We start from the raw sequence: 14992 nt of genomic DNA, 5'->3' as shown, positions 1-14992 counted from the left end.
GAGAGAGAGAGAGAGAGAGAGAGAGAATGAGGTGCCGTTCATTTGTACTAGCTTTCAATGCTATTTCTATATTGATCTACTTCCTCTTGCTGTCATACACCATGCACGTTGAGGGCAGGCCTGTTACACAAGGACACTCTTTTGAATGGGATAAGGGCGTTACACTTAAAATAAGGCAAGCTCGTTCGGGGCCAAGCAATCGCGGACGTGGTCACTGATATTTGCGAAACCAGTATTCTGGTGCTTAATCATTTGTTTCGTCTCTTGATCGTATTCCTCTTACAATTTTTTGCGTTCTTCTCATAGAATCAGACATATATACAGATAGTCTGAATCAAACAAGGAAACTCTATGATGCATATGCAGTTAAGAATGTCGGGGAGACTCTCTCCTCGTACATCATGGTTATTAATTACTACTCTAGATCTCTTTTGTGACTTAGATATTCGAATGTAATTTGTAAATGAATCTGTTGTTCAATGATTCATGCCATTCTTTGCTTGATTTGGGAATTGCACAAAATAGAGTTTTGTCTTCTTGTTGTTCATATATAATGGTGTGCTCCGTTTTTTATTTTATTTTATAATGTTAATAATAATTATATTAGTGTAGTTTTTCGAAAGAACAACTCTAGCCCGATTTTATCCATGATATAAACTTCAATGAGATGTTGGGATTTCCCTCTGCTTAACATCATTTTCAAAGCTGAATATTACTTTTCTTTTATAAAATTAAAATCTGAGGTCCATTGCGCACTTTTATTTCTTTCTTGTGAAGTTAATCTAATACTGCATTTCAAAAATTATCTATATCCCGATCCTTGATTACTGATATGATGAATTTGTATTTCATTTTTTGTTTTTTTTTTTTCGTTTCTCATCTTCAAGGTCCTCTATTTATGTGCTTCTTCTGATCTATCTACCCTGTCCTAAACAGCTTCATGCTTTCTCTCGCTCTATCTCTAGCCTAACAAACCTTCAAAATGGCAGTAAGAAAATCACTTCTGCACTTTCTCCACGGCCTGTTACACAAGGACACTCTTTTGAATGGGATAAGGGCGTTACACTTAAAATAAGGCAAGCTCGTTCGGGGCCAAGCAATCGCGGACGTGGTCACTGATATTTGCGAAACCAGTATTCTGGTGCTTAATCATTTGTTTCGTCTCTTGATCGTATTCCTCTTACAATTTTTTGCGTTCTTCTCATAGAATCAGACATATATACAGATAGTCTGAATCAAACAAGGAAACTCTATGATGCATATGCAGTTAAGAATGTCGGGGAGACTCTCTCCTCGTACATCATGGTTATTAATTACTACTCTAGATCTCTTTTGTGACTTAGATATTCGAATGTAATTTGTAAATGAATCTGTTGTTCAATGATTCATGCCATTCTTTGCTTGATTTGGGAATTGCACAAAATAGAGTTTTGTCTTCTTGTTGTTCATATATAATGGTGTGCTCCGTTTTTTATTTTATTTTATAATGTTAATAATAATTATATTAGTGTAGTTTTTTGAAAGAACAACTCTAGCCCGATTTTATCCATGATATAAACTTCAATGAGATGTTGGGATTTCCCTCTGCTTAACATCATTTTCAAAGCTGAATATACTTTTCTTTTATAAAATTAAAATCTGAGGTCCATGCGTACTTTTATTTCTTTCTTGTAAAGTTAATCTAACACTGTATTTTGAAAATTATTTATGTCCCGATTCTTGGATTCTTGGTTACTGATATGATGAATTTGTGTTTCATTTTTTGTTTTCGTTTCTCATCTTCAAGGTCCTGTATTTATGTGCTTCTTCTGATCTATCTAACAAACCTTCAAAATGGCAATAAGAAAATCACTTCTGCACTTTCTCCACCAAAACAAGTTCTAAACTTGTTACCTTCAAGTGTCACCTGCTCTTTTCTTTTGCATTTCGTACTAAAAAAATGATAAAATTCCTTGTGGTGGACAGCTTAGCAATGACAGATCTTTTAAGAGACCGGGGAGGGCAGTAGCCTCCCTTAGGATTTGTCATTTTTTCCATCGTATATACATTTAAATCCCTGTGATTTGTAGTATTCAATTATACCCCTACATTTCAAAATCTATTTGCAATTAAATCTTTTTAAAAGCCAACCCCTCCCTTTATACGCACATATATACATATGTACACGCACTTTAACCTCAAACAATAAAATACACATTTTAAAAGAAGAATGCTTGCAAGATAGCCTTTTTTTTCCAAGGAAAAGTTATCGTTATTGTAAAGCTTGATGAGCTCAAGCAGCGAGCATGAGCTGGTTTTAATTACACAGAAATTTCAACTATGGAGATAATTACAAACAAAAACCTTTGGGATGAGTCCTGTATTTTGCTTTGGTTATTGGTTAATTTATGCTCTTTTTAATATTTTCTTGATAATTATATATATAAAAAAATCCTTCAGGACGACAGCACATAAGATCTTTTTTTTTTTTGGCATGATCTTTTCAATTTACTACTAGTAGCAAATTTCATTCGTAGTAAAAGAAATCACAATAAAGAACTTGTTATATACGACAAGTAAAAAAAATCAACATCAAAAGACTTCTTTCTCCTCCCTCTCCATAACATCATGAAATTCCCATAATTTTATTCCATTCTACAAATATTATAGAGCAAAAACAAGCAATATGTATTGTGACTTGTAACAATTCCAAAGTTGGTCCTTCCCTAACAACTGCACAAAAACATCGTCACTGTAAGAATCCTTCATCAAAGCATTAAGCTCAGCAACAGACCATTCTCTAATTATACCATGCAATACTCAAGAAAATAAGCCGTAACCCTCATCCCATCATGGACCTGAACGTCTTTAACCGATGTAAGGGTACGTACTGCCCGCCCGGCCTTTAGCCTTACATGATCACTAGGCGTGTCATTGTTGCCAAACCATTGCTAAACATGTGTGCTCTCATGATATAGGATTCCAATAAATTTCTATCCTTACATCTCCATTATAATGTTCAATATAGTCCGAGCTAACTCTAATAAAGTTTGGATGGGTTTTAGCTGCTGACCCGGAAAAGCTCCTTACATCTCCATTTTAATGTTAAATGTAGTCCGAGCTAACTCTAATTAAGTTGAGATATGGATTTTAGCTGCTGATCCGGAAAAGCTTTGCACGATCATTTCCACTTCTTGATAATTTTGTCATTTTCACTTTGTTCGAACGTTTTTCTAATGAACTTTGAGGCCAACTGTAAGGTTTCTTGGCTCTGTAAAGAATCCGCATTTCATTTTCAGATCTTTTGCCTCCGGGGGTGCCGGTGGGCGGAGGCATTGTTAATAACTTGCAATAGTTGCCATGACAAGGAGGGTGTAGAAAAGATTCATGAAAGACATTTTGCCTTGAGAATCTCCCCATAAAAAACCAGGCTGGTTTTTTTTTTTTTTTTTTGGTACTTTCTAGATTTCTTACTAAAGCTCGCAATTCCACATGACCATGTAGTGCATTCGTGTTTCTGTTGGAAATACCAAGTTAATATAGATGGAGCTGCCCAACACTTGCCAGATGGGTTTAAAGATAAACTATTAGTCCCCTCATGTCGTGGGCCTATCTATATAATGATATTTTGAATATTACAGACGACAATTCTTTTTTACTAAAGCTTTTATATGCTATTTAAAATATTACACTTGTACTGATTTTATAGTAAAAAAAAAAGTTTGAGCGTGTGAGAAAAAATAAATTGACTCAGTTTAATCTGCTCAATCCATAATCCAAGCGTTGTGATGAGTAGTTTCATTTCGTAAATTTTCATACAGTGCATAAAATATCAAAATGCCAAAACCATTCAAGAATTTTGCAATCTCTTGTTCATAAAACATGTTTTTGAAGAACAGTAATTTTGGATTCCTTCAAATACACTGGAAAACTTATCTTCTTTAAAAGGCCTCCACAACTTGAGATGAATATTGCAAAATGGATAATATATGTATATCTGGAGTGTTAATTAAAGTGATCAATACTATTTGGAAAAATAAAATACAAAGCCCAAATATATGAATATGAAACGGATACACGGCCTTTGAATTTAGTGGCAAATTTATATATAATTTAATTAGAGGGCAATCCCTCATTTAGTTGTCTTATTTCTACTGGTATGCATCGAAGGTATATGTTGCTATAATATAATGGTACGTGATGCATTCTTAGTTCCCAAAACTGGCCTTGTATTCCCTCCACAACTGATCAACAGGCTTTCCTAGCAACTCAACAAAGAAGTCATCACTGTAAGTAACCCTCATCTTCTTGTTAAGCTCTGCCACAAACCCATTTCTAAGATCATTGCAGTAGTCCAGAAACCTAGCTGTAACATCATACCCTTGATCCCAACTGTCACCCTGCCCTGGTTTCACCCACTGGCTGGGTGCATAGTTAGCTTTTAGCCTCATAAAATCAGCAATCCCTTCAATCAATCCAACAGGAGCTTTCGTGCCCGCGGACCCGTCCCATTGCCAAGTGTGTGCCATCTCATGGTAAAGCACACCATTGAAATCCCATTTGATGTCACCTTTAATGCCTTCAATGTAATCGTCACCGACATGAATTTCGTTGTTGCTTGCGTAGGCGATCCCTTCCATGTCGTCGACAAACAAGGACACACGAGGCACGTCCTTTCTGTCTGCTTCGGTATTTTGCTGGAAGAGTCTCCAGAAGAAGATAGTTGCTTGATCCATCGTTTTCATGGTGTAATTGTCTCCAAGTTCGTTACTGAATCGGATGCCACCAGGGGTCGTTGGTGCCCGATTGGTAACAGTGTACTCCACGGCATTGATGCCATTAATGGTCGATAGGGTTAGAAGAAAAGCGAGGAAGATAGATAGGCAAGCCATGATGGTGTTCTCTTTGCTTGATCAGTGTGTTGTGTTGCTCTGCCCTTTTATAAAGATTTGGTTTACTAGGCCTACTGAATAACGTTGAATGCTTCCGTTGTTTTGAATTGTTTAAAGAGATTTTTTTTTTTTGTTTAAAGAGATTTTTTTTTTAGATTAACGTGGGTGTCCGGGTTAGCTTGCGCGCACCACGACTAATTCCACGGGCCCTAAAGTTAACGACCATGTAAGCCTCCAGTGGCCATTATATGAGCAACCAAGGACTCGAACCTGAGACTACAGAGAGAGCAAACTCCTTGATCCTTACCACTTGGCCACCACCTAGATGGTTGTTTAAAGAGATTTTTAATAAGACTAGTCGAAGTCAAGTGAATTTGTGGATACATGTGCTCCACCCGGTAGAGTCTCAGTTTTTGTCTGTTGAGGGGGAAAAAACAAACTTCGAATTTATCTCTCATTGGAATTTGGAAACAAGTGCAAGCAGAGGTCATGCGAGGGAGCCCTACTATTAAAGAGGACACAGTCAATTTACTTTTTTTTGGGCTCAGGTGCTGCTTTCCTTGACGTGGAAGGTTTCAAAATTTCTGTTACGAAAGCATTTAATTCCTTGGGGAAGGAGGGAGGAAGGAAGCTTCTTGTAAGACCATTCTCGCTAGAAATATATCTAGAAACTAGAAATATTGCAGATTGATCTGATCTAGAACATGGAGCATTTGATTAATTGTAATAATCCATACTTCAAAAAAAAAAAAAAAACTATAATGCATGTATAGGATAAGCGCGATCGAATTTTTGGTTAGAGATACAATCAAATATATATGGTCTTCCAAGTCTGTGTTAAGAAAATACCCAAACAGTTAAAGATTTAGAATTTTCAGAAAGCGGTCTCGTGCTTTGCTCATAAATCCTAAGGAGGAGGTCTTGGGGATTACATGACGATTGGAAGAAAACTACCTCCATTACTATGTAAAATATCCTCCTTTGCTCATCTGGTAATACAAATGAAAGAATCTATAATTCGAATGAAAATTTTATTGGGGTCTAATTCATAGAATAAATTAAAAGGTGTTCTCTAGCATGTAATGCCGTGGTAATTTTTAGAAAATCAGCTATGAATCTTTTATACTCGAACCCGACTAGATTAAGTTTAATGTATTTATTAGGTATTCATAACTTGAATTCAAGCTATAATTTACCTGCTTGATATACAAATTGGGCAGAATATTCAAAGGATAATAACACAAGCGATCTTTGTCTTGTCGGGATGCATGCCAGAAAGAACAAGGATGAATGCCGCATTAATATTTTTCTAACTTTGAGTGGCCAGGGGTCTCGGACGACTCCATGCAGAGACATGGATCTGAGATAAGGTATTCTCTACTCCTATATTTCTTAGGAGTTGGATGTTAATGCAACATGCCGGTCTTTTCATGTGGCTGTTCAATAAATAAAGGAGACTGTCAAAGATGGTGGGCGACACGGTTGCCCGCCTAATTGAATTACAGTTTTGAATTTTCGAGTTCGAGGTCGGCAGAGAGCCAAGCCAAAAGTCATCTGAGACTTAGAAATGAATTTTTTGATTTTTGGTTTTCATAGACACCTTTTTTTATTAATAAATATTGATAATTACGCATTGAAGTTTAAAATTGCTTCCTACCTGATTATCTATATAAACCATATAGATTGCTAAGACAAATACGTACCCTGCACAAATCAAACACAACAATAAGAAATCAACCTGTTTCACTACTCTACTTGCTTGACCATGTTTCGCCATGTTTATGTCCTCTCTTTGCTAGTACTCCTAGCAATCAACACCGTCTCAGCAGTGGACTACACTGTCACCAACAGAGCTACTGCAACTGCTGGTGGAGCCCGATTCATCACGGACATCGGGGTAGATTACAGCAAGCAAACTCTAGCATCTGCTACAGATTTCATATGGGAGACCTTCCAGCAAACTAATGCTGCGGACAGAAAAAATATTCAAACAGTCAACTTGTTCATCGATGTCATGGACGGGGTTGCCTACTCAGTCAGCGATGAAATCCATGTTAGCGACAGTTATATAGCAAGTTATTCAGGTGATGTCAGAACAGAAATCACTGGGGTACTTTACCATGAAATGACACACATATGGCAATGGAATGGTAATGGGCAAGCCCCAGGTGGACTAATTGAAGGGATTGCTGATTTTGTAAGGTTGAAGGCGAACTATGCACCTAGTCACTGGGTGCAACCAGGGCAGGGTGACAGATGGGATCAAGGTTACGATGTTACGGCTAAGTTTTTGGACTATTGTAATGATCTTAGAAGTGGGTTTGTTGCTGAGCTTAACAAGAAGATGATGACTGGCTATAGTGCTCAGTACTTCGTTGATCTGCTAGGGAAGACCGTTGATCAGCTTTGGACAGACTACAAGGCCCGGTACGGGCAATAGATCGAAGAGCTTGGCTAATTCAGAGCAGAATCTATGAAATTTTGTGTTTTCAGCAGCTCGGATCAAAATAGATATCCTAAATAATATTTGAATAAGATCCTTTCAGACTGGCAACAATTGTTTCATGGACGTCAGAACATAAACGTTGTCTGTTTTTCAGGTGCCCTTTTCATTTTGCTAGCTGTTGGACCACAAATCTCACCGACGCGAATGAGCAAAATCATTAACCCTGGAAAAAAAGTAGAACTTCTCTCAAGTTATCCATGAATGCAAGACTCCTACGTGATTTGCATGAAATTTTTCCGTGAAAATTGACAGATGACAATTCCATATCTTTATACCACCATGACACCCAACTCACGCCACAATGAAATTCTCCAAGCCCCATAAACATGGAAAACTCATAAAAATATTTTCCATATTTTTGTGAACACCAAATAAATCATATATGTATAAATATTTGATTTGAAAACAAATATCCTTGATCATTTTTTCTAAGTTTCATAAACATGGAAAACTCATAAAAATATATTTTAAAGTAACATTTTCTGCAAATTACAATTGTAGCCTAAATGATTTCGAATTATATACTTATCAATTTATCTTGCAATTTTTTTTTTAATTTCTTAAAGAAAAATTATAAACACATGTTTAACTAAAACTAGTTTTATTTGAATAGAACAATTAATAAATCAGTAATAGGTGTAGACTTGGATAACAATTTCTTTAAAAGTAAATTTACAATTTTTAACTCTTAAATATGGATTATGATTCACAGTACATTTAATTTCACATATATTAGAAATGATTATTTTTAGTTTAATTTGTTTTGTACATAAAATAATAACAAAACTAATTTTTTTTTTAAAATTAAAAATCAAAACCGAAAAATTAAAAATCAAAACCGAAACATTGTCACAAACACACTATACTTTTAAGAGTATAAATATTCATTATACACATCATCGCAGTGAAGAAACACATTAACAACATTGTTTTAAAATTCCTTAATAGACATCAAAGCTTTCCCCGCAACAAAACCTTAATTTAAGTTCTTAGCATGTAAAACCAAAACATGTATTTATTTTGTCATGCAGTCAAAAGCAGTGATGGTTGTTTGAGTCAACTTTGAATATACCTTTGCATATAAATGTCTTTGATTATCCTGGTGGATCATCTCCATTAATGTTGTTTCAAGCTACTCAGATCTAGGGAAAGAAACAAACACATATATAATTGCTTTTATTTTTCATTTCCCACCTTCATTGTGAACTTGGAGGTTCTTATACTAAATCTGAAAAGAAATAACTCCCCTCACAGATAATAACGCGATTTTCTTATTTAAGTTATTATTTTGTTTTCAAAAGAGCGGTTTATTTAAGTTAGAATTCATGTTGCTTTTGATCAGGCATGCTTTTCAATACTTTATGCATAGACGGTTGAAATTGCTTTTTAAATTGATTTTTTCTTTGAAAATAAATTAAAATAATATATTTTTCAAACTAGTTTTATTTCAATAGAACAATTAATAAATCACTAATAGGTGTAGACTTGGATAACAGTTTTTTTTTAAAGTAAATTTACAATTTTTAACTCTTAAACATGGATTATGATTCACAGTACATTTAATTTAATAGATATTAGAGATGAATATTTTTGGTTTAATTTGTTTTGTATCTTAAATAATAACTAAACCAATTTTTTTATTTTTTAAATTAAAAATCAAAACCGAAACATCGTCACAAACATGTCAAGTTCATTGCACACCTCATCGCAGTGAAGAAACAAATTAACAACATTGTTTTAAAATTCCTTAATAGACATCAAAGCTTTCCCCGCAACAAAACCTTAATTTAAGTTCTTAGCATGTAAAACCAAAACATGTATTTATTTTGTCATGCAGTCAAAAGCAGTGATGGTTGTTTGAGTCAACTTTGAATATACCTTTGCATATAAATGTCTTTGATTATCCTGGTGGATCATCTCCATTAATGTTGTTTCAAGCTACTCAGATCTAGGGAAAGAAACAAACACATATATAATTGCTTTTATTTTTCATTTCCCACCTTCATTGTGAACTTGGAGGTTCTTATACTAAATCTGAAAAGAAACAACTCCCATCACAGATAATAAAGCGATTTTCTTATTTAAGTTATTATTTTGTTTTATTGTTTTCAAAAGAGCGGTTTATTTAAGTTAGAATTCTTGTCGCTTTTGATCAGGCATGCTTTTCAATACTTTAATGCATAGACGGTAGAAATTGCTTTTTAAATTGATTTTTTATTTGATAATAAATTAAAATAATATATTTTTTTTATTTTTTTTGATATTAGTATATTGAAATAATAAAAATAATAATTTAAAATATAATTTTTTTTTAAAATACAGTTGGACGACGAAAACAAATACAACTTAAATTGGTAAAGAAGATTACACAACCTTTTCTTCTGATTTTTCTCCTCTTCTTTAATATTCATCCTCTATCGTATTGGATTTCACAAGGTTTGATGTGCACAGTCTACACTGTCACCAACAACGCTAGGGCAACGGTTGGTGGAGCCCGTTTCACCAGGGATATCGGGGTGGATTATAGCAAGCAAATACTAGCATGCGTGACAGCGTTCAAATGGAGGAACTTCCACCAGACTGACCCAGCAGATGGAGAAATGTCCAAAGGGTTGCCTTCTTCATAATAGACATGGATGGTATTGGATACGCTGACAACAATAGGATTCATGTCAGCAGCAACTAATAGAGAACTACCCTGGTGATCTAAACAGAGAGGTTAGCGGGGTGCTTTACCATGAAATGACACACATATGGCAATGGGACGGTAACGGAAGAAATCCAGTAGGACTGATTGAAGGGATCGCTGATTTTGTAAGGTTATAGGCTAATTATGCACCTAGTCACTGGGTGCAACCAGGCCAGGGTGATAGGTGCGATCAAGGGCATGATATTACAGCTAGGTTTTTGGACTATTGTACTGATCTTAGAAATGGATTTGTGGCTGACCTTAACAAGATGATGAGAACAAGTTTTAGTGCTCTGTACCTGGTTGATCTGCTGGGGAAGACTGTTGATGAGCTTTGGATAGACTACCATGGACGGAAAATAGAACTTTGCTAATCGCTGAAATTATGAAAGGTCGCACGCTTGTAACTGCTCGCATCAATATATATATCCTTGGACTATTGCAGTGCCAACTTCTAAGCAAGATGATTTTGGAATTGGCTTCCTTTCTGTAACATTGATTCTTGCTTTTAATCGCAACGCCATGATCGTGATCGACCACGACAGTGAAATATTTTTATACAAGAACGCATCCGTCCGTTAACCCAATTTAAAAGCCGGTGTACATTTTGCCCTTTGCTTTCAAATTGGTTATGGCATGGCCTGAGACAGTCAAATAGAGAAGGCATGACCTTGACACAGCAAAATTGAGTTTCTATCAGCTGCTCATATGAATCCACACACGTGTTAAAGTCATCCAATTATTTGGCTGTTCTTGAAAAGGTAAAAATGGAAAGAGTGAAGAAAATTGTAAAAAACTCTCACAGGGGGCAAAAACATTAGATATTTATTTCCATCTTTCAAGAGCAAACTGACAGTCTGGTAAGTTTACAGTTTAAGAAGTTTTGCTACGAGGAAAATGTGAAGATAGGTTACGCAAAGCTCCAACAATTGGAGCAAATTTTTACCCCTAAGTATGTCATCACTGCAGTTGCTGAATGGCTGATACAACTTCATCTATGGACTGGAATTTTCGCCTTTCCTTGAGAAGCATCTTCGCCAGGTCAAGAGCCGGCTGCTCACATTGGGCTCGTTTGCTAGCGTCAGGAATTGATTCAAAATCCTCCACATGAGCTACACCAACAATTCTCCTGCCACACAGATTCAAATCAGTGATGTTGTGGCATTGAAATTAATATATTCAAAAATTAGGATTGTTATTGTAATTTTACACCAAAAAAAAGATACAAGAGTGAATCGGAGACTGTAAAATTGCACTTTCCCGCTATAAGACAAGTTATAACCAGATTTCCCACATGTCAAGCATATTCCTAAATAATCCCAGTCCCAGCGAACTTTAATGATCTATTTAGTGGCTTTAGATGGGACAAAGGATGAGGACATTGCCATGCAGTTTTCCCTGATTAGTTGGGAATCAAGCCATTTAGCTGATCTTAAAACAACACATCGTATCGAAAATCTTAAATCCAATGCCAAAAGTTACAATAAGAGAGAACATGCCCTGGAAACATATACAATGATGTGGTCTCATACATTCATACAAGTGCCATGGTGAGACAGGGGAGGCATAACTTTCCAAAAACAGACAGGATAGGACATGATCAAACATAATAACAGTTTATTTTCAATTTTAAGCCATTTCTTCAATTCCCAATGAGAAGATTCACGCATGGCATTTACTTTCTCTTGAACTAGATAATTTTTTCTACAATAAGTTAATTAGTTTTGGATGCTCAAGCTCGGGGAAGAACACCAAAAAATCCGAAGCTTGAACAAGGACTTTAAGAACAAGAATAAAGAAACTAACAGTGAACAAAATGGGAACCTGTCAATTCACCTTATCATTTTGGCCGCACCAAATCCCAAGGTGTCATGGAACAAGTCCTGCATGAATTTTATCTGTACAAGCTGATGAAGCTCAGGGTTATTATAAATTCCTGGAAGATATGCCTCACCAGAGCCATCCTTGTGCTCATCCCACAGTGCAATGAACTTCTTGTAGAAAAGACTCCAGGTCTCTTTAATTGTCCTCAAAATCCACTCTTTATATGCCTGCATGCGAGCACAACTTTCAGAGATAAGCCTCAACAAACAACTAATGCTCCAATAAATATAAATATTACAAAGTAAAATCCCCAAGAAAGGCTGCAGCTGTGCCTTCTAGTTCATAAAGAAACCGAAACAACCTCCTCATTTATTAACACACGACCTATGAGAGGCATATCCCATGATTAAAGAGAGGAATAAGATATTTTGAATGGATGCATAAATGGAGTTTATGAAGATAAAGCATTTGAAACTAAGAAAGAAATATATATAAAAAAACAGAGTAGAAACTTAGACATACTTTTCGGTCATTCCCTTGATCAGCATGTCCATCTTGAGCATAAAAAGCCAAAATCAAGTTTCCAATAAAAGCTCCAATATCAAAACCCATTGGACCATAAAATGCAAATTCTGGATCTATAACTTGAGTAGAATCATGGGTAACCATGACAGAACCAGTGTGGAGATCTCCATGTACTAAGGCTTGGGCTCTCTCACAAAACCTATGAGAAAAAAAAAAACTCCAGTAAATCATACAATCAAATTAAAAGAAGTAGAAAAAACTGGCATGTCTTGTGAAATGAATGAGCTACTGAAATGAAAACAATACTTGGATTTCAACTCAGCAACTTCAAGCTTTAAAATATTATCTTCACGGACAGCCTCAGCATCATGATCAAGATAAGGGGAAGTCCAGCGGTTATATTCGGAGACTTTGTAAGGGTCAGAGAAAACAACCTGCTCAGTAAGCCTGCATAACTCCACGTTCCCACAGAATTCAGCAACTGCATTGAGCATTTGAAGTGAGCACATCAGCACATTTCTTCAAGGTCGCCATGTTCATTGCACCAATGAGAAATCAAATATAACAAAAATCAAATCAAAACAAGTGATGAACAACAGAGTAGAATAACTCACCGTTGTGTTTATGCTCAGTGGTAGTATGATAAAGAAGCGATGTGTGGTAAAGAGTCTTTGCCATATAATCTGATATGTGTTCTGCTAGCAATGGATACTCTATTCCAGCAACCAACCCTTTTCTCAGGATTATATGTGGAGGCTCCAAATATCGCATACCAATCACAGACATAATACGGTCAAAATGATAAACTTCAGGCACATTTTCAGGGCTCAATCGGCCATGCTCTCTAAGTGTCAATGCCTCAAAGTATGCTCTTTCCTTAGTCATTGGCCATGCTTCTCCAATACAACGCACGTATGGAATTGCCTGACCATAAACACTACCATATTAGAACAAGAACAAATAAGTTCAAACATCCACCCTAAATATTTCCATCCCATTTCACTTCATAGGAAAAGAAAGCAATCTTGAACAGTGAATTGGAAAGCTCAACAATTAACTGATCAAACTGAATATGCCTTCTGGTATTATAGACAGTGAAATGCCAAATTTAAAGCAAATTCAATGAGTTTATATGGGAGATAAAATTTGCTGGCCGTTTAATGTATCTTTGCATACCAACACTAATTCTTTGTGGCATTTAAATTGGAGAAGTGAAACACGTTACTATATATATATATATATATATATAATGCTTGTTCAAGATGCTTCAAGTTACAGAATCAATCGCTCAAATTCATTTCGTTTCCTCCACTCTTCCATCAACAAAACAAACCCTCAAATATTTTACGCATAAAATAAAAAACCCAAGTTGATTTCCTTCACTTACCTGCTTGATGACAAAAGAACCAGCTGGGCTAACAACGATGTAGACGAAATTGAGATTTCCATCGCCAACTTCTTTGATCTTCAAGTCGTCGAAATTGTTGCCGATCTTATCTGACAAAGCAGGAGTGGCCTTAATGTACTCCACTAAATATTTCTCGTCCAGTGGCCTGAACTCTGTGAATGCCATTTTTATACCGATATTGATCTGGTGGACGGTGGTGGCAGTGAGGGTTTTAAGGAGGGAGAGATTAGACTTTAGGGCGAGGAGGCGTGATACATGGTGGGCATGATGGTAAGATTTGCAGGCCTTTGCGAACAGTATTGTGGTTCATTGAATCTGGTCAGGTGTTTGCCTGTTTAGTCAGTTTGACAAATACGATGACTAGAAGAGCTTGTTCTTGCAGCAGCTCCAGGTTGGCCACGTTTGTCACATTAGTTTAACTGGTTTTTCATTATTATTATTTTTTGTTTTAAATGAATTTTTTTCAATTTTTTTGATGTTATTTTAATTTTCTGAAATTAAATACCAATTTTAAAAACTTAAAAATATATTATTTTTAAATAAAAAAATAAAAAATAAACTCGACCACGATTTCTAATATACCGTTAAAATTAAGTAGTAGCATTTGTTCAGTACAGGGGTGCTTATTTTTTATTTGTTTGGTTTTTATAAAAAAGAAAAGTAACCAAACTAAAAAGAAATTTAAAAAGAAAATTGAAACCGAACTGGAATAGGGTCAAACTGACTGGTTTTGGTTCGGTTTTTAAAAAAAAAATCAGTTCAAACTGGTTTGGTTTGGTTTTTTCAGTTTTGCTCGGTTTTCTTAGTTTTGGCTTAATTTTTTCCTGTTTTGGCTCGGGTTTTTTTTTTTTTTTTTAGGCCACGTTTGTCACATTATTTTAACTGGTTTTTCATTATTATTATTTGTTGTTTTAAATTAATTTTTTTCAATTTTTTTTTTATGTTATTTTGATTTTCTGAAATTAAATATCAATTTTAAAAACTTAAAAATATATTATTTTTAAATAAAAAAATAAAAAATAAACTCGACCACGATTTCTAATATACCGTTAAAATTAAGTAGTAGCATTTGTTCAGTACAGGGGTGCTTATTTTTTATTTGTTTGGTTTTTATAAAAAAGAAAAGTAACCAAACTAAAAAGAAATTTAAAAAGAAAATTGAAACCGAA

The 14992-nt window shown here is 35.2% G+C and overlaps 3 protein-coding genes and 1 pseudogene across 3 annotated transcripts; 2 read left to right on the top strand and 2 right to left on the bottom strand.

The window, feature by feature from the left end:
- Positions 1-4040: 4040 nt before the first annotated feature.
- On the bottom strand, positions 4041-4971 carry LOC105108579 (uncharacterized). Its single transcript, XM_011002931.1, has one exon. It carries the CDS (start codon positions 4869-4871, stop codon positions 4188-4190), a length of 684 nt encoding a protein of 227 aa, XP_011001233.1. The 5' UTR covers positions 4872-4971; the 3' UTR covers positions 4041-4187.
- A 1560-nt stretch (positions 4972-6531) lies between these two features.
- LOC105108570 (uncharacterized) lies at positions 6532-7486 on the top strand. Its single transcript, XM_011002919.1, has one exon. It carries the CDS (start codon positions 6637-6639, stop codon positions 7309-7311), a length of 675 nt encoding a protein of 224 aa, XP_011001221.1. The 5' UTR covers positions 6532-6636; the 3' UTR covers positions 7312-7486.
- A 2193-nt stretch (positions 7487-9679) lies between these two features.
- LOC105108553 (uncharacterized) lies at positions 9680-10487 on the top strand (annotated as a pseudogene).
- A 385-nt stretch (positions 10488-10872) lies between these two features.
- On the bottom strand, positions 10873-14173 carry LOC105108561 (methylthioribose kinase-like). The gene is made up of 6 exons (XM_011002910.1): positions 13803-14173; positions 13030-13339; positions 12722-12896; positions 12413-12614; positions 11903-12117; positions 10873-11195 (listed from the first exon to the last, which is right to left on the bottom strand). Exons 1-6 carry the CDS (start codon positions 13986-13988, stop codon positions 11027-11029), a joined length of 1257 nt encoding a protein of 418 aa, XP_011001212.1. The 5' UTR covers positions 13989-14173; the 3' UTR covers positions 10873-11026.
- Between the last annotated feature and the right edge of the window lie 819 nt (positions 14174-14992).

This window comes from Populus euphratica, unplaced genomic scaffold (assembly GCF_000495115.2).
Source record: "Populus euphratica unplaced genomic scaffold, PopEup_1.0 scaffold3.1, whole genome shotgun sequence".
Lineage (NCBI taxonomy): Eukaryota > Viridiplantae > Streptophyta > Magnoliopsida > Malpighiales > Salicaceae > Populus > Populus euphratica.
This window is presented reverse-complemented; position numbering and strand designations above follow the sequence as displayed.

Excerpts from the sequence above, each read along its gene's own strand:
- LOC105108579 (XM_011002931.1), bottom strand. The coding sequence starts at position 4,871 with ATGGCTTGCCTATCTATCTTCCTCGCTTTTCTTCTAACCCTATCGACC.
- LOC105108570 (XM_011002919.1), top strand. The coding sequence starts at position 6,637 with ATGTTTCGCCATGTTTATGTCCTCTCTTTGCTAGTACTCCTAGCAATC.
- LOC105108561 (XM_011002910.1), bottom strand. The coding sequence starts at position 13,988 with ATGGCATTCACAGAGTTCAGGCCACTGGACGAGAAATATTTAGTGGAG. Across the intron at positions 12,615-12,721 it reads GTTGCTGAGTTGAAATCCAA|GTTTTGTGAGAGAGCCCAAG; the intron begins GTATTGTTTTCA and ends TTTTTCTCATAG. Across the intron at positions 11,196-11,902 it reads GGTGCGGCCAAAATGATAAG|GAGAATTGTTGGTGTAGCTC; the intron begins GTGAATTGACAG and ends TCTGTGTGGCAG.